This window comes from Candoia aspera, chromosome 2 (genome assembly GCF_035149785.1).
Source record: "Candoia aspera isolate rCanAsp1 chromosome 2, rCanAsp1.hap2, whole genome shotgun sequence".
Taxonomy (NCBI): domain Eukaryota; kingdom Metazoa; phylum Chordata; class Lepidosauria; order Squamata; family Boidae; genus Candoia; species Candoia aspera.
In genome coordinates, this window is record NC_086154.1 from 63,400,861 (window position 1) to 63,420,180 (window position 19,320).

General features: G+C 37.2%; 1 protein-coding gene across 1 annotated transcript in view; it reads left to right on the forward strand.

Moving 5' to 3' along the window:
* The first annotated feature begins 333 nt into the window (after positions 1-333).
* Positions 334-19,320, forward strand: part of FANCD2 (FA complementation group D2) — a 49,521-nt gene continuing 30,534 nt past the window's right edge. Inside the window, exons 1-16 of the mRNA XM_063292010.1 lie at positions 334-416; positions 3,049-3,186; positions 4,997-5,064; positions 5,205-5,308; positions 5,778-5,841; positions 7,196-7,248; positions 8,458-8,536; positions 9,678-9,802; positions 10,291-10,378; positions 10,754-10,858; positions 12,184-12,284; positions 12,512-12,620; positions 14,978-15,013; positions 15,264-15,407; positions 16,117-16,251; positions 19,096-19,227. Coding sequence (XP_063148080.1) covers positions 350-416; positions 3,049-3,186; positions 4,997-5,064; positions 5,205-5,308; positions 5,778-5,841; positions 7,196-7,248; positions 8,458-8,536; positions 9,678-9,802; positions 10,291-10,378; positions 10,754-10,858; positions 12,184-12,284; positions 12,512-12,620; positions 14,978-15,013; positions 15,264-15,407; positions 16,117-16,251; positions 19,096-19,227 — 1,548 coding nt within the window. The 5' untranslated portion in view covers positions 334-349. The remainder of the gene's footprint in view (positions 417-3,048; positions 3,187-4,996; positions 5,065-5,204; positions 5,309-5,777; positions 5,842-7,195; positions 7,249-8,457; positions 8,537-9,677; positions 9,803-10,290; positions 10,379-10,753; positions 10,859-12,183; positions 12,285-12,511; positions 12,621-14,977; positions 15,014-15,263; positions 15,408-16,116; positions 16,252-19,095; positions 19,228-19,320) is intronic.

The following is a 19,320-nucleotide window of genomic DNA, read 5'->3' on the forward strand; positions in this document are numbered from 1 at the left end:
GGAAGGGGAAGAATGGAATGGCTGAAGGCCTCAACAGAAGCATTCTGTCAGCACCAATTTGTTCCGTATACCTGTCCAGTTGTGTTTGTGAAAATGTATTTGGGTTACCCTAATTATATATGCTGCCATGGTAGACACATTCTCTAGATGATTACAATAGCTCCTTTTTCCACTTTTATATAATGATACCACATCTTTCAAATGAAATCATTGTGCTATAATGCAGTTTTGTGTCTATAATTTGTTACACAATTATTTGCATGATCTTAATATAAAAACACCTTTTCTTCAGCCAGTCTCTAATTTTCACCCAATGTTCCTGATCTAGGATACACCAGTACCTGTTGTCATGGCGTCAAAACGGAAATTGTTCAAACCTCATGCCAACAGAGATAATCTGACAGAAGAATTACCAAGTATGTAAAGGCAGAACCTTTCTTATCACATGAAGTCCCTTTGCCAAGGACATTAAGTACAGGAATACTGATGCTTTTAGAACTGTGAAGAACAGCAACAAGAGCAAGCTCTTTCTCCCTGCCTGTGAAATACCCTTTTTTCCATATCATAAGCAATGAATACAAAAACTTAATTGCAGGTTTTCAGGAAATACCCAAAGCAGTAATGTCTCTCTATCATGAATTTCAAATATCTATCTATTTTATTTATTTATTATAGAACTTTATATCGATCAGTTACAAACATTGATCATCAAGCATTATTGTTGCGGTTGTATTGTTGTTTGAGGACATCCATGACCCATGCCATTTACTCTTGAGCTTTAGGACAGGAAACATTCATGCACTTATAGTTGCATAACAGAGTAAAACAAAGTGCTTCTGTTAATTCTGGATCAAGAATGGGAATGAGGGATTCTCCTGGTGGCCAAACTGTAGCTTCAGAGGACCTTAGAAATGTAATCTGATCGAAGAGACAATTAGTTTCCTTTTCCGTAGTTTGAAGGAAGAGCTAGGCTTATGTGAGCAATGTTGTCTTATCACGTTTAACCAAATACTTTAGAAGTAGACTGTATAATCTTTCTGCTCCCAAATCTTACACTGGAGAGGAGGCTTGCCTGTATCTTATTTTGATTCCGATGTGTTTAGAAACTCTCAACCTTCCTTACAGGCCGGAGCTCTTTCATGACACATTAAGCCTTGGAGATAGCTTTTTGCACCTCAAAAACACTGCAGCAGAGAAATGTATTTAGAGCTGGGGAATCTTCTGGACTTTGGGTTCAAACAAGTGTGAAGCACAGCACAAAGACAAGAGTCTGTCCATCCCTTGTGTAGAGAGCCAGGAAGATGACCTTGGAGAAATGAGGCAGAGACAACAGTTGCAAAAATACGTTTTTAGCCCAGGAAACAGAAAGTGTGAGAAAGAAGCTAACTCCTCCCTAATTCAATAGATATAAGAAGGAGAGGAAAACTCAGGCTTTCAAGATTTGGTTACTGTAGCCTATATCAATACGAAGTATAGTTCTACCAGACTTGTGAGTCTGTTTCCTGACCTTGCCTACCTCAATGGGCTGACACCTTGTTGGATAATAGCAAAATACCGGTAACTAAAAGTTTTGGTCACCACAGAGGACATGAAATCAGAAGGAATCTGGTAGCACTTTTTCCAATTAACCAATGTTATTAAAAGGCATAAGGTTTCATGAGCTGCAGCTCACTTCATCAGATGCATGGAGTGGCTAGAGTGATGTAGGATTTAAACTGAGGTGAGGCTGAGGGGTGGGGGAGGGAGGGGAAGACGGGTTGGTTATGCAGATGCAGGTTACATATGAGACAGATTATCAGTACTTCATCAAGTAATAATTGTAATATGTTAAAAATCCACTGTGTGTGGAGACATTTTGAGCTGCCTGAAATCTTTTGATGTACAGTATGTAAGTTCAACAACCTCTTACTCAGTGGTGGAGTTAAAGTCCCATTTTTCTAAAACAGTCACTTTGAGGGCTGCTGTAGTGTCCTGAGAAGTTAAAATGGTCTGGTACTACTTTGTTTTGACTCCTCATGTCAAATTGGCATGAATTATTCTTTTGCACAAAGTTTGACCTGCTTTCCCTACTTAGAATCCAGAGAGGCATTGCTGGATATCACATTACAGGAAGAGCGTGTGAAGGCGCTTCTAATTTTCTGTATGTACTTGTTGGGTCCTGCGATGGTGCTGTTGGTGTGGATGTGGGGGCAAAGTAGACATCTTGGTTTATTGCGTTATGGGCTTGCCACCCAGTGCCTGAGAAGGTGCAGTGTCATTGTCCAGTATGGGTTGTAGCTTATTAATAATGCATTTGAGCAATTTGAGTTGCGAGCTGCTGGTGACAACCACTACTGTTCTGTTTCTGTGGTTTCATTTTTTAATAGGTCCTCCCTAAGTCTTTGGTCTTCTAAAAGACAGATGAAGTGAACTAAAGCTCATGAAAGCCTATGCCCTTTACTAACATTTCTTAATCAGAAAAGACACTACCAGACTCCTGATTTTTTGCCACCATAGACTAACATGTCTATCCTTCTACAATGTGCACAGAGGATATGTTGTTGTTGTTTATTCGTTTAGTCGCTTCCGACTCTTCGTGACTTCATGGACCAGCCCACGCCAGAGACTAACATGTCTATCCTACAATGTGCACAGAGGATATAGTAATCTTAATTTGAATATGTGAACTTCTTGATAGAGTCATGTTTGAGAGCCCTGAGAAAAGCAGACACAGTGTAGTGGAGAATGCAGTTCAGTAAAAAAAAAATCACGCTTAAGTCCCATTGATTTTGGTTTAATTCAGTATGAGGATCATCTCCAACAATTAGGATCACAATATACAGACCACTTACTGCTTAAATGCTTATAAGGCAGAACTGTTTTTCATTCTTCTCAGTCTATAGTATCTGTAGTTGGCCTCTCAGAAAGTGTTTTACAATCCACTGCTTTGCTTTTCCAAGGCAGGGATAAAAAAAGTTGGCATAATTTTTTTTGAAAGTTAATTTTTCCATTTAGCTGTTATGATTCAGCATTAATCCTGACATTCACTTCTCTAATGTTTCCTCTTAGAAACAAAAAGGTCTCGAACCTCTGGAAAGAAAAATTCTGTTCCACAAGATGGTGATATAGAGAGCAGTAATCTTTTTGGGCATCTCCTTAAGGCAGCAGGGATTACCCTGAAAGCAGGAGAAAGACAGAATGAAATAGGTATTGTACGTTGTGATATGTTTCCTTGCTAAATGGAGTACCTAGTGTTAGATATGAAAATTCAGTGGGAAAATATCTTTTTTTTTTTCTGAAGACTTTTTGAGTCATGAGGGGGAGGGGTTTATCTGAAAAAAAAGGTTATGAAATATTTTCTAATATTTGTTTTAAATAATACATAAAATGGTTAAGATGTCAAAGAAATAGGCCTGGATTTGGAAGTGCTCAAACCAATTTAAAAAAGAAACTAACATGAAAGTAGAGAGAAACTTCTTTCAGTACTGACAAAATTTCAGTTTTCAGAAGTCTTTCAAAATGATAACAGTAGAAGATCAGAAGTGGAATTTGTTGATATTATTTCAGTTTCAGGAAAAGAGACTGATTTGACAGTGCTTTCTGTAGCAAAATATATTCTGAGTATTGTCTATTCTCCCCCACCGTCCCCTCCTTTTACCAGCTTTTTTCTGAAAATTAAGGTTTTCTGTACGCTGTGAAGGTCAACATCCAAGATACTTGAGTCTCTTATTTTATACGATTGATGGTTTATTATTTTTTTCATCAATAATTGTTAGGCAGAGATGCTATATTCTTAGAGTTTTCAGCTCCTATCTAAATTTGTAACCATTTTTTTCAAATTTAAGAATAGATTAAAGCAATAAATATATGCCTGAATAAATTGCACTGTTCAGTGTAAGAAAGAGATTTTGTACCTTTAGAGATCGTTAAAAATTAGGTACTTTATATACAGGGTGTCTCAAAAGTAGTGGAGTGGTAGCACTCACCAAAGCTGGTGGTGATAATGGTGGTGATGCTGATTAATTTGTTCTGTGTTTTTATTTTATTTCCTGGACATAACATATTTATTAAATTGTTCTAATTTTCTTCCTGATTTCCAGCCAAATTTTACTATTACTTTTGGGAAACCCAGTTTATTGATTTTTCCTAGCATTTCTTTTTTTTTTCCATTGATCAATATTTCTGGAAATCTTGCAGTTCTTCCTAATGTATGTTTGAGCATATGTACTGCTAATGTTTGTGCAGAGAGAGGAAAACATTCTATACAGCAGTCTTTGATGTGTCATCATCAATGTTTTACTTTTTAATATCAAAGCCTATCCTTCATTAAAGAATATGACACTGTCACCTATTTTAATGTGACTTTCTGTCCAATGGATTTATTGTATATGTTTCTGTATGGCTATAGTTAATACAAGAGTTCGTAAAATACATTTTTGAGGTTGCCCAAAGAAACATCAGCAGAAAAAAATTGTTTATAGAGAATCCAGCTTGGATATTTTATATATTTTATGTTCTTGGCAACTATTAATGGTGCAGAAATGTTGTAGGCTTGCCACAATTTACTGACAGAGGTTCTATGACTTCTCAACAGTTTTAGCAGAGATAGAAATTTATTTATTTTATTTATTTATATTTCAAATTTCTGTCACTGCCCATCTCCCCCAAAGGGAAATGCAATAGATGCGCTATTCTTTCACTTAGGATTTTCATTATAATCATAGTATATTCTTGCTTATCACCAGCATAACAAACAAAACTCAGTGAATAAAAGGAAGGAAAGAAAAAGCTTATTTTGTTTGGATGCTGTTCAACACTAGGTAGATCTCCCAGAAATGTATATCATTATTGTATTTTCTTATATTTCCAGTCTAGGAAATTTTAAAAACCTGCTTTGGATTTCTGCCAGGTATTGTGGAGCTGTTTGAAGACAAGGGAAGGTGGCATTTTAGAATAATGTGATGTGGATATGTATTTCTATGCATGATTCGCTTGATTTTTTTTTTTTTTTTGGTAGCTGTAGATGGAGCAATTTTCCAGAAAAAGTTGCATCAAGCCTTGAGAAAGCACCCTTCTTATCCACAGGTATCAATCTGATCATATGACATTTCTGAAATTCCATCAGTATGTATTTATTTCAGTCCACATAGCAAGAAGCTAAAAAACCAATGATGGCTTTTATGATTGCTCTGTCTTCCTTTTTTGTCTCTTTTTTTTCTTATTAGATTGTTCAGGAGTTCATCAGTGGCTTGGATTCCCACACTGAAAACAGAGATCAATTTAGAAACTGTCTTCTACCATGCATACCTGCACAAAATCAAGAAACAAAGTAAGTGAAAAGGGTTGTTTGATACCTGAAAATTATCACCCAGATGTTTCATAATTACAGGTAGCCCTCGACTTATGACCATTCGTTTAATGACTGTTCGAAATTACAATGGCGCTGAAAAAGTGACTTATGAGTGGTTCTCACACTTACAATCTTCATTGTGTCTCCATGGCCACGTGATCAAAATTTGGGTGCTTGGCAACTGGCATGTATTTACAATGGTTGCAACATCCCAGGGTCATTTGATTGCCATTTGCAACCTTCCCAGCCAGCTCCCAACAAGCAAAATCAATGAAGAACTGTGTGATTCACTTAATGACCATAGCATGGTCATAAAATTGGGCACAACTCACTTAATGACCACATTGCTTAGTAGCAGGAGTTCCAGTCCCTGGATGCAACCAAACAGCAAATTGCCTAGAATGAATTTTTAATAAGAGTAACAGGAAACTGTCTCTCTCCATTGTAGTAATGCGGTACATTCATACTGTGAAAGCCTCATTAAATTGCTTCTTGGAATTGAGATATTGCAGGTAAGTTTACCATTTGATTTTCCCATTTTCTCTTGACAATCAATTGTCTGTAAGTAGATGACTAAAGCACCACTAAGGCATTAGTCTGAACTTCTGGGAAAGATGAAAGCGGGGGGGAAAATGGAGCTGCATATGCAGCCCTATTCTCACCTCTCCCACCTTACTCCAACCATCACCTGTTTAGGTTGGAGATCTGAGAGAGAATACAGCTGTTACTGTGCTTTATTATTCTGGTTTATTTGGTCCAGGATTACAAAGAGAAGTGTACTCTCATTGAAGCCAGCTCAGTACAACTCAGACCCCCTGCCTGAATTGGTGGAGGTTGGAGAGAGGCAAAAGTATGACTGTCCACAGCCCAGCCTCTTCCCAATTTGAACTCTTCAGAGAATGCCTAGATAGGACTAGAATGATGAATAGAAGGATGTCACAAGACTGTGGGAGAGATCCATCAGTTCTGATCACTCTTTGACTACAAATAATGTCTGGTTAATATCAGTCCATCCATTCCCTGAATTCTTTAAATGCACTGAGAAACTGGGAAATTGGTAAAGTTCTGTTTCACTTTAAACTGAGCTCCATAGAAGGACAAAAGGTGCATAACAGACTGATCACTTTCTTCCAGGTCTGGATAGTTGCTACTGCAATCAGGTATTTGATGTGTAATCTTTTGAATCTGAATTTAGCAGGAAAACCGAAAAGTTATGGGGTACTTGGGGAAGTTTCTATTTGGACACTGTCATAGCTTGCTATACAGTATATACAGAAGAGCTAAGAGTTCTATGTCTGTGTGAAAAACTGATACTGTATTTGAGCAATGGGTAGACTCTGCCAAAGAAGGATGGGAAGAGATTGATTTAAATTAGGTTTATTTTGTGTTTGCAATGAGATTATTATTAATTTCTTCATGCTCCCAGACAAACTAAATTGGAACAGAAAAGGGGATAGAATCACAGAGTCCTGAGTTCTGAGATACTGTGTAACTTATTTTTGCAGCTGGATGATAGAAAATAAAATCTCAAGTTTATGTAAATATGCATTTGCATTAACTTTTCTTATGCCATATTATCCTAGATTTCCAAATATTTGTAACTGATTTAGTCAATCTGAAAAGGTAAAATATTTGAATAGATTCAACTTTATTTTTAAAATTCAGGAGATGCTGCTTGCCCTCTCTAAAACAGAAAGCTGTTGTATGGAAATGTCCACATTTGGCTTGTGGACATTTCCAATGTCTTTTATGTACCATTAATTGATGCTTTAGGAAAGTTTTCTTGCCTTGCTTTGTACAGGATTTTGTACACAGTGTGCAAATGCAATTTTCTCAAAACGCTTTTATCTTTTTCTTTTTTGGTAGCCTGCTGTGATAAAACTGTTATTTGAAAAACTCCCTGAATTTTTTCAGGAAAGGTAAGTACTTTTTGTTTAAGCTGGAACATTTTCTGTCAGAAAATTTCTGGTTTTTGTTGTTTGGAAATGCTAAAAGGGGTATCTTATTTGCATTGAAGGAAAAAAATACAGGTATAAATAATTTGTTCGTAGTCCTAAGCAGTAAGCAATGGAGGATTGATGCTCAGTTTCTTCTGCTATATATACATTTCTGTTGTAAAAGCCAACATAAACAAATAGACTGTGTGAACTGCAATGTACTTTGTTTTGACACCGAGTGTAGATTTGTTACATGATTCAAAATTAGAATGTTAATCTTCCTAATGTTATTTATGTTATGAATGGTGCCTTTATTTCCAGTAAAAAGGTTTAAAGAGATGGTCCTTGAAAAAAGAGTTTTTGGAAGGTATTGAGACAGGAATTAATAGATTTCTGTATAGCTGTACCCTGCTTTGACTCAGAATAGAATCTGTGTTAGTAGTGTTACACCCACAAGCGCCCAGGTTCCGCTTATGGTCGATCACTCACAGACTCACAGCCTGTTGAGGCACATGGATCTTGTCAGCCCCCCCTGCTTTCTACCTGGGTTTTCCAGATAGTTGTGGCTTGAGCAGACAAGACACACAGCCCTGGTCAACAGCTGGGAAGTAATTAGGGACACACCCAAATAACTTTCAACCGAACACTGAGGCACAACAGGTTCTTTGAAATACACGGAGACCCAGTGAATTTAAAGTAACAGCAAAACTTTACTGGTTGCAAGATACATTGCTCTTTCTCACACGCTCATCCACACTTACCCATGTCCAACTAAGCTGCCAGGCACTAGCTAGAGGGACGGAAGCCACCAAGTCTGGGTCCAAAGATGGCTCGAGTGGGCAGGCTTTGGGACCCCTTATATCCCCAAAAGTCCTTGCTTTGTTGGTTCACAAGTTTGGTAGCTGTAGATGGGATTGGGGGGATGGGTTCTCCATGTGCTTAGGCCCAACTTCCTTTGTCTGGTTCAGGTAACATTTCCTTTGTCTCCTTAAGGACTTGCTTCCTTCTTATCTACTTCCCTGAAGGGATCTTTTAGACAAGTTTCCTGGCTTTTGTCCTCTCTGCCTATGTGCCTGCTCCATCTTTAGATAATGGCAGTTTCAGCCTAGTCTGACAATAGTAAAGAAGAAAGATAGCTGTGCTTGATCTCTTCCTCCCTACTGTGGTTCGTTTGTCATTTGTATTTTTCAGTGTTGGCAGTGATGGACTAAATTTGCCTCGGCTCATTGTCAATCAATTAAAATGGCTTGACAGGATTGTTGACAACAAGGCAAGTCCTAAGAGTAGACATTCAGAAACCTCTTTCTCAAGTTCATTTTAATATTCAGCAGGTGCTGGATCTTATACAGGTAGTCCTTGCTTAATGACCACAATTGAGACCAGAATTTCAGTTGCTAAGCAAAGCAGTCATTAAGCAAATCTGACCCAATTTTACAACCTTTTTGCGGTGGTCATCAAGTGAATCACCACGGTTGGTAAGCGAACCATGTGGTTGTTAAGTGAATCACGTAGTTCCCCGTTGATTTTGCTTGCCAGAGGCCAGCTGGGTAGGTAAAAAATGGCGATCCCATGACCACAGGATGCTGCAGTGGTCATAAATGTGAATCGGTTGCCAAGCGCCTAAATCATGATCACATGACCGTGGGGATGCTGTGATGGTCGTAAGAGTGAGCACCAGTTGTAAGTTGTTTTTCAGCACCGTCTTAAGTCTGAACCATCACTAAACAAATGGTCATTAAGTGAGGACTACCTGTAGTATATAATCTGTGTTGTGCTACTTGAAACCATGCTGTTGAGGAGTCAAGGAGTAATTGTTTATAACTGGTTTATCATAAAATATTTATTTATTATGTTTGCTTACTTTGCTTCATTATAGTAGATGAAGTTCATTGCACTTAACAACCGAACCAATGTAAAATCAGTTTCCTGTAAAATTTTGCAGAATTAAAAATTCCTTTTGCAGGGTCAAAAATGCAGCAGATATGATCACAGATTATTTTATTGTAAACCGCCCAGAGTCCCTCTTTTTTGGGGGAGATGGGTGGTGATAGAAATTTGAATAATAAATAAAAATAATAATGAATGAATAGGACCTGCTTATTAGCAAAAATATTTACCAACTTTCTCTTCATGACTAGATTGGGGAAGCAGAATTACATAGTTGTAATTGTATGGGGAAGCAATTTGTGGGGATCCTAGCTGCAAAATCAAGTTTGATTTTGATTTGCAGCAAAATATGTTTGTTTGCCAACATACTATATAAACAATATGTTTCTAATAAATAATCAGTATCTTGTGTATGTGTCTTTAGCATACATCTCCTGGCTTCTCTGTCAGTATTTTATTTAAGCAGTCACATATAGAGAAACTTTTCTTGCATTTCTGTCACCTAATGCTTTTGTTATTTGTAGGATCTTGTTTCAATGATCATGCAGATGGTTTATGTTTCACCTCCATCAACCCAACATGACATTATTACAAGTCTGCCAGAAATTCTGGAAGATTCCCAGCATAGTGAAATTGCCAGGCAACTTAGGTAAATATTGTACTACTGTGTTTTATCTTTCATTCTTCATGTATTTTTATGGTTTTGTGGCATTTCCCAGCAATACTATGTTATAAAATATAACACAGGAATTAATAGAGACCATGTCCAAAGAAAGGTAACTATGGTGATGAAGGGCCTGGAGATTTTAATATTCTATTGTAATCCATTCCTGCCAAGTGTTAAGGGATACCCATTTAGAGAAATGAGCCAATCCAGACTTTGGAATTACTCAGTAAGAATAGGCCAGGAACCAGCAATAAGAAAAATCGTAACACAAGAAAAAAAAGGGCTCCATCTGTTTTGGTATCAGTAAAGTTTGTTCAGTGATTTTCTGACTTCCACATCTTTCTTGGATAATCTTCAAGAAATCAAGTCCTATGATGAGCAATTGAAAAAAAAACAATATTATTGCAGTTTGTGTATTTTGTGTATGTTAAAAGTGAAGGGTTGTTGTTGTTGTTTGTCCTATTCTTTAGTTCTTTGTTAAAGGAGAACATTGGGCTTACAGTTCCAGTCCTAGATGCACTTTCCTGTTTGAATCTTGATGTGGAACTTCTGTCTGAGGTATGGAGTCCCCTGTCAGAGTGGTCCAGGAGGCTTCAAAAATTATAGGAATTTAATTTGCCCAGGCTTTGAAATCAGCTGGAAACTCATTAACTCTCCTACCTCTGCATCCAACACAGGCAAGAAAGTCACACTGAGAGGCAATCTCAATTCCTTTCTTAGAAGGCTTGTCTGTTATCTGGAAGGCTAAACAACTTCTAGAATATAAGATGGCTCTGAGTGGCTTGTTTTTGTTCTAAACCTTTGGGATGAGGTCCTTTTTTAACCTTAGTGAGTTTTCCACTAAAATCTACTCAACATTTTGGGATAAGGGCAAGCAAGGAATATTATCCTTTTTCTCATGCTAACAGCCAAACAATTTTTTGCTCCCAATAGGTACGCCAATCTGTCATGATTTCAGTGTCTGCTGTAAAAATAGAAGATTTACCCATAATAGTTAAATTTATTCTCCATTCTATTAAGGCCACTGATGCAACAGAGGTACAGTATCTATCCTAACCATCAAGAGGCTCATTTGAACATTGTATTTTTGGAATGAGGAAGTGGCCATAGTGGGATAAATATGGAAAACTGGCTTTATTTTTATGTACAGGAGATAGGGGCTCCAGTGTTGACTCATATCTGAAACTTTTAACATTGACATCATTTTAGATTATTTTAATCTCCCTTTTTTCTTACCTAGGCAGATAAGCAGATGTTTTAAGCTTGGTTTGTTTCAGTTTGGTTCATATTCTGCTCCAATCAGCTCTGAGAAGCTTCCAATCCTACCACCTGTAAACAGCATTAAAATAACTAAGAATAAACCAGATAAATTACAAAAATTCCATTGTAAAATATTCCTATGCCAATGATCCATCTAATGTCATATAATCATATATGCAGGATGAATCACTCTTGGTTATACTTTCCCCCACAAGACCTGCTGAAGTAGCAACGCTTTGATTGCATTACCCAGTCATGCTGGGGCAAGTTAAATTTTGGGGGATTGCTGTTGCAGAGAAAGGGGTCAGCATTTGAAAAGGCCTTCCTCCTGGAACCTTGTAGAGGATTTTCTTTAAGAGGGGTACCTGGAGGGAACCCATTCTTCCTAACCAGGCAGGCAGTTACTGTATTGGTCTAAGACCGCAATAAATTATGTTGTTGTTACTGGGAGTTACTTTAAACTTGAGACAGAATGTTTTGAATTTGAAATGTCTAGAATCTGAAATATTTACACAGCGCTGGGCTTTAATAAAGTAGCTTGTTCGTATGACAGTGCTGGATTAGGAGCAGGAAGCTCCAGGTTTTAGTGCACCCTCAGTCACAAAGCTCACTGGGTGACTTTGGACCAATCATTCTGTCCAACCCACCTTATAGGGTTGTTGTTGTGGGGAAAAAGTAGGAGAAGGGAGCACCGTGCATGCTGCCTTGTACTCTTCTTCAAAAGGCAGGATATATACCAAACAAACAAATGAATGAATGAATAAGTGTTGCAGTAGAAAACTACAAAATAAGTAGCAGAGCAGAAAGAAATAATACATTAATTATTGCAGACAACATTTTCTGTGCAGTTTTCTTACAGAGCTGCGAAGAGGACATACTTCACCACTTTCTTATTTTTAACGTAGTTGTCATTTGTATAAAATGAAATATGGAATATATATTAATTGGTGTTATAAAAACATCTGTTAAAAACTGCATATAAAAAACATGTCATTACAGTCATCATATGCTGCTTCATTCTCTTTTTCTCATTTTTCCTAATAATCACCTTGAATATATTGCTATTGCCTGTATGTGTTTGAACGATAGACACTGTCATGCAGGTAATTTCTGCCCTTCGTAAGAAGCTGAATCTGGAATCGTGTGCCGCCCTTCCAAGTATCCAGGCTTCCCAAAACAAACTCAGGAGCCAGACACAGGCAAGGTCTGTACATAATATCTGAATCAGTTTACCTTGGCTTTGTTCGGTGGCTTTCTGTGCCAATACCTAGGCACCTAGAATGAAATGAATTCAACAACTACAATAACACAATGTTTAAAAAACCAAACCCAAATCCTTGTCAAACCGTTATTTTGTAGATGATCGTTTAACACTGTAGTGCTGAATTAATGTTTGTGGCTGTTTAAGTCTCCTCTTGTGCTTCTTTTCAGTCTGTCTGCAAGCCAAATGAGTGTTAACCAGGATTCTTTCAAGCTCCTTTTTGAAGTGCTAAAGTCAGCTGTTAAATTTCAGAAGTGTGTATTAGAAGGTTGGATTAAGGTTAGACTATTTTTCTGTTTGTTTGCTTTTTGCCATGCTCTCTCTTTCTCACACAATTTTATAAAGTATCTTATGCTTTATGCCTTTTATTTAGTTTTATATTCATCCAATAATAAAAACTGATGTTGGATTAGGAGCGGGCAGCATTTTTGCAGCTGCGGGGAGGTGCTACTCATTTATTTATTTGCTGGCAGAGGTGATAAGAGGCACGTTGTTCATTTTGTTGTGGATGGTGTTTGAATATTAATGGGTTATTAAGTCTGCAGAATTTTAATTTACCTGCTTCCTTTTCTTTCCTATTGAAAATTGGCTGTAATTCAGCAGCATGATCTTGACGGATTTTGGGGGCTGTTGAAAAATCAGATTTGGAAACATGTAGACTTCAGGTTGCTTATTCCTGCTTTAAACGTTATCCTGTAAATTGTCAGGATCTATTTTCTTTCTTTTCATAACCCTGTTATGGGTAAAATTTCTAGGGAATGGTCTTGTTTAATTGAGAGTTTATGCATGCCCTGGAAAAAGTCTTGTTTAGGAAAAGAAATGTTGTGCACAACAGAGGAGAAAAATGTTTGGCAGAACTATTTGTATAAAAGAACATGTGGATGGATAGGAATGTGCATTAATAATTAGCGTCCAGCTAATTTAGGGCTTGTTGAGCCCTAAATTCTGAGATGGAGCAGCTATATACTGTACCTCTGCTTTTTACTCCTATGATTTCTTAACGGTATAATATCTTTCTAGAGGCATGTTGCAAAAATCTCTCTATACATTTGCTTCGGAGTAAGATCCATCAAAATTCAGTGGGACTTACTTCTGAGTAAATGCTGGTAAGCTTGTGCTCTTAAGGAAATTCCTTTATCTGCCACTATATCTGATGCAGAAGTTATAGCTGGATATAAGGATGACTGTCTACCTCTAGGTATATAGAATACATTTTTCTTTTGGCATGAAGAACCATTCTGTCTCATCTGGCAGAAGCTATCAGATGTGTTTCTCATTCCTCTCCTACTCTGTACTGGTTATCTGTAGCACAATCATTTTCCTAAGTGGGTAGAAATTGGGAGGGACATAGCAAGCTACCTTATATTAAATCAGATCTGTATCTTATCTATTCCCATAATATCACTCCTACCCTGGGTTTCAAGCAGGGCTTTTTTTCCCACATGTGGAGGAGAAAATAGATCTAACAAACAAAATAGAGGCCGCCCAAATTGACCCTCCCTTCCCCCAGACAAAGCCCCCTACAATCTTATCTGAACCAAAGAATACAGGCAGTCCTCACTTAACAACCATTCGTTTAGTGACTGTTTGGACTCATGGCATTGCTGGAAAAAAAACCACTTATGACTGGTCCTCACACTTACGACTTGCAGCACCCTCACCCTGCAGTCACTTGATAATGATTTGGGCACTTGGCAACCAGTTTGTATTTATGACCGTTGCAGTGTCATGTGGTTATGTGATCGCCATTTTTGATCTTCCTGGCCGGCTTCTGGCAAGCAAAATCAATGGGAAACTGCGTGATTCGCTTAGCGACCACATGGTTTGCTTAACAGCTATGGTGATTCACTTAACGATCGCCACAAAAAGGTCATAGAATCGAGTCTGATTCACTTAATGACCACTTAGCAACTGAAATTCCAGTCCCAGTTGTGGTCATTAAGTGAGGACTACCTGTAGAAGCCTTGCTCGCTCACTCAAAGTGCAGGCTGAGGGTAGCACTATTAAGGGATTTGTAGCATGGCAACAAGGTGCAGAACTGCAAAGTTCCATCCTCAGTCAGGGACACTCACCTGCTTACCTCAGCATTCTATCTTTTTAACAGTGGACTTCCCCAACTCTGCTGCCACTCCTGAAAACACAGTTTTGCCTAACAATAGAAATAACCCCATGTACACAGATAAGGAGCTACCTAGCTTCCCCATCAGATCAACCCCCTAGGATTTCCTCCCCTTCAGTCCTCAACTTCTGTAAAGATCTTTGCTTTCCCATTGTTTGGGGTTCTTCTTCCTTGTAAAGTTCGGAACCAATAATCATTGCAATAAATGTGGTTCTTTCTGCTCAGTGTTGTGCTCTGTACTTCTGAATTTTCCATGATACATACATATTTGGAGATGCCAGTTGTTGAAAATGGAACCTATTACAAGCAAAACATGTGTTCCGTCTTTTTGCCAGTTTAGAGTGTATGTCTAAGACTTTCACTAAAAGCTATTCCATCATTCTCAGATGTATGCAGAATTTAATATAATTCGGGCAATTAGACACACATTCTGCTGAAGAGTTTTGAGATTTTATTGATGTAATATAAACAATTATTGTACTTTGTAATGTGCATAAATCATTCCTTCCTGTTCTAGGCTATTGAGAATGTTCCTTCTGCCTCTGATCATAAGGTAATCCTATTTGGCTTCTGCACTAGCTGTTTGCCTCTTAGAACACTGTTTGTAGGCCTGTAATTGGGGGGAGGGGTACATTTGTTTTACTTACTACATCTTTTCTCAAAACCAAAGATTTTGTTAAAATTCCACGTTGTGTTGCACAAGATTCTTTAATTTTTAAGACCCATTCCATTGTTTACTTACTTTTTTTTAACTTTGGACTTAATATTTGCATAATTAGCTTAGCAATTTTACTTTTAAAAAGGCCCTGGATCTGATAATGCTGTTAATGATCTATGCCACAAGTGCCAAAAACAAGAGGCAAATTGAGAGATTGTTGAAGGGCAAGATTCAGTCAGGATGTCTGCGAGAACAGTTGCTGCAGAACGCCTTCCGATACCACTCATTGGTAGGTTCTTTGCTGTGGTGCAATTCAGCACGTTGGGAGGGTTTCCGTATTCCTCTTTCTAGACTAAACACTGCAAATATACTTACTTGTTGGCACATGCACCCTGCTTATTTTGTCCACATGGTTGTAAATACCACATTGCCATAAATCATTAATCAGATGATATATGGGGGCAGCCACACAATTTCTGTGATCATGATAGGTTCAGTTGGAGAAGTGACTTTCTGCTTTCTCCATAAATGTCCAGTTCTCCCGAAGGAAATAATAAGACATGATGGGTGTGCTTGCCCTAGGATTCAGTGCGTCATTAGCTTCCATGAAGGCACACTCTCTGAACTTCACTGGTGTGCCTCTTAGAATCTCAGAATGGCAGCTGGAGCAATGCTCTTTGCTGCATTTCCTAAATTCATCTGAAAGAAAACATTTCTCTAACACCAACAGGCAACATGATCATCAATCCCCACAACGTAAGAGTCCTACTTATCTATATAGTTCTGTTAGTCCCATGTGAAGATGGTTTTCATGTGCTTTTGGAAACAGAATATTGTTCATCATCTCAAATAGATGAATTAATAACGGTAGTCAGAGAGATGTTTAACTGATTTTATCTCATTAGTAAATTTTAGAATATAAATATGTTCAGCTATGTACATTGGAAAGACAAAGGTATATTTCTGAAGCCCCTTTGGTCTACTTTTTATGCTTTCAGGTTATGAGAGATCTCTTCCCAGCAATCTTGTCAGTTGCTGAGAACTTTGTGAACTCAGCAGATCCTTGTGTTGTCTCCTTTGGTAGCTGTATGTACAAGCAAGCATTCACAGCTTTTGATTCTTACTGCCAGCAGGTACAAGAGACACATGTATTTGTGACATGTATTTTATTATTTAGACATAAGCAATTTTGAGCAACTTGTTTGGAGAGGAAAAGGGGGTAGCAATGTATTAAATAAGAAATAAATAATAACTTAGGTGAAAATGTCTACATATGTTTGTAAAGTTTTGTGCACATTTCTTTAAAAGTAATATTTCCAGTTCTAATGTATTAAGAAAGAAATAGTGTGCTGCTCTAATGAATCAAGGGGATAAATAATAATTTAAATCAACTTTCCTTATGTTTATGTTTCATGAAAAAAAACACTTTCTAGTTAAGTGAAATCATTTCTTTATTTGCAAAGTAAAAAGCAATTGGATTTCATGCATGCATACGTATATTATCCATCGCACTATTCCCACTTGAGGTAAACATCTTTATGCACAGCACAAAAAGGAGTAAGAAATGGTAAGCCAAGGTAAATAAAAGAATGAGATAAGAAGAGAAATCTCTAAAGATAGTTTACATCAGTACCATATGCTATACCTATTCATGCCAGTCTGTCTTTGCAAACTGCCCTTTTTTCTACCATGTTCATACATTACCTTTTATTGTTTATCACTTTAAGATCCATCAGTTCTGTGCAAGCCTGACTTTCTCTTTCCACTTAACTCATTTACTCTTCCTTCATTTGTTTTGTGTCAGTCCTCAATCATTCTGTCTATATGACCACACTACCTCAACGTCCTTCTTCTGTCTTATCACTCACTTTTGTTTTCAATCTGTATTCATTCAATATCCATTCATTTTTTAAATCTCACCTCTTCTTGTTTTACCACACTCAGGTCTTAAGTACCACATTCCTGTTATATTCAACTTATTTTTATATATAGCATTTCCTCATCAATTTTCCCATCTTTAGCAAATATTCTTCCAGAGTACACAAACTTATCTATTAGCTCTAACTTTTAAGCATTTTCGTTTATACTTTACAATCATTCACTTCATTTTCCCTGACAAACACATATACTTTGGTCTTTGATAAATTAATTTTCAGACCCATACTCTTCATTCTATCATACATTCTAACATTTGCTGCTTGTCGTTTAGGATCTCAGTCAACAACTGAGCATTTATCCATGGAGACATTAAAAAAACAAGAGGACAACACATCACTGTCCTACTGCTTAGTCTGTTCTATGTTTTTAACAGCCAACCTTCAATTCCACATTAGTGCAAATTCAAGCCTATTTCCTCTGTAATACTTTCTCTAAATTAACAAATTACCTCCTTCAAAATCATCCTTCCTCCATTAAACCTGTTTCTTAGTTCTTTTGATTACTTTTTTGCAACTATTTTTCTCTCTTTTTGAACATTATACAGTATATTTCTCTTATTTTGTTTCAGAAATGATTCTTGTATGTACAGTATTTATTCTCATCCACAGCCATTTTCATTTCATTATTCCACCTAGCATCCTTTTTCAAACTTCCCTTTTAATATAACTCCACACATTTCTGTGTCACCTTGTTACAGAATTCTGATCACTGTTCCAGGCAGCTTCCAAATTCACTGTCCTTATGGCCACCTTCCATTTATTCCATTAGGAAATTACCTTCCAATACTTATTCTTATGAGGCTTGTATTTTGCCTTCTTGCAGTCACTCTACTTCTACTTTCATTCTCACTTCTTTCTCTTTTGTACTGTATAGTTGGCTCATGTTCAGAACCTCTCATTACCTTTGTATCTTTCATGAATTCTATCAAATCATTCATGCTTTAGATGTATATCTATTCCTTTTCCATATATATGGAAATAGGCTACTTTAAGCATATAGTTGAAAGAAGCATACTTTTCTAGATAGATACTCAGTACGCATTCACCATTCTCATTCTTTCTTGGGTTTCAAAATAGCCTATTAATTTTTCTGTATTTTCTTGTCTCATTCCCATTCATGTCATCTAGATATAATATTTTTTCTCTTAGATCACCTTCACTCAGAATGTTGCACAGTTATCCCCCAGATTTATCTCTGGCCATGCGTTATTACCATTCATTGGAAGAGAACATGCAAAAGTAGGATTCCTACCATCATACGTATCCAGAAGAATCTAGATGACACCAGTTCATTGTTTCTGACATACCGTTTAGCCCTTTCATACATAACTGAACTTACATTTCTTTCATTTGTTAATTCTTTCTCTACCTTTTACCTGTTATGTTCCAATCTACAGTTTTTCATATGCCAGGGTCATCCCCAGATAGGCCCATAAATATACACCTCGGCTGCCCATTAGGTGTTAGGTCAGTTGAGGCTTTCATGTAATACTTTTGAGGAAAATAGAGAAGATGTAGGCTAAGTACCAGTCTTGTACTTTTGCCATATGTAGCATTGTACTGATCACTTCTGGTGCATTTTATTCTATATGCCACAAATACAGCCAAAGCCCAGTTTTACCTCAAGTATACTCACGCTCTTTTGTGCAATCAAAATAAAATGAAATATAAAATTTTCCATAGCACCAGATCAAATAGTTTTTTTAAATATACAGCACTGTTAAAAGCAAAGTAAAAATCTATAGATCAAAAAAAGCATAGATGTAAATCTGAAATGTCCTTTTCCAGGACTATCCATGTTCTTTAAACATGATGAGAACATAAGAGAAACTTCCAGTGGTTCTTTAGAAGCTGGCTGGTGTAGATGCAATTGGTTTTCCAATTGCTAGAGAACCAAACAAACCTGGAAGTCTACTCAGGGAGGACTTTTCAGCTGTTCCTTACCAGCTCCAACCCTAGCAGGCTAATGCTATTCTTTTTAAAACTAAAGTGAAACCTTTATACTTTTAACTATTTCTTTCCTATTTTGGTTCTGTGCAGGAGATTGTGGGTGCCTTGGTTACTCATGTATGTGGTGGCAACAAGGTTGAAGTGGATGTTTCTCTGGATACATTAGCTGACCTTGTGTCTGTTCATACCTCATCAGTTGTTCCTTATGTTGTCTTTCTGAAGGTAAGCATGGTTCAAAACTGGAAGCTTTGATTCAGGTATGTATATAACTAATCTCTGCAGAGTTAGACATTGGAATTTTTGTCAAAAGACAAA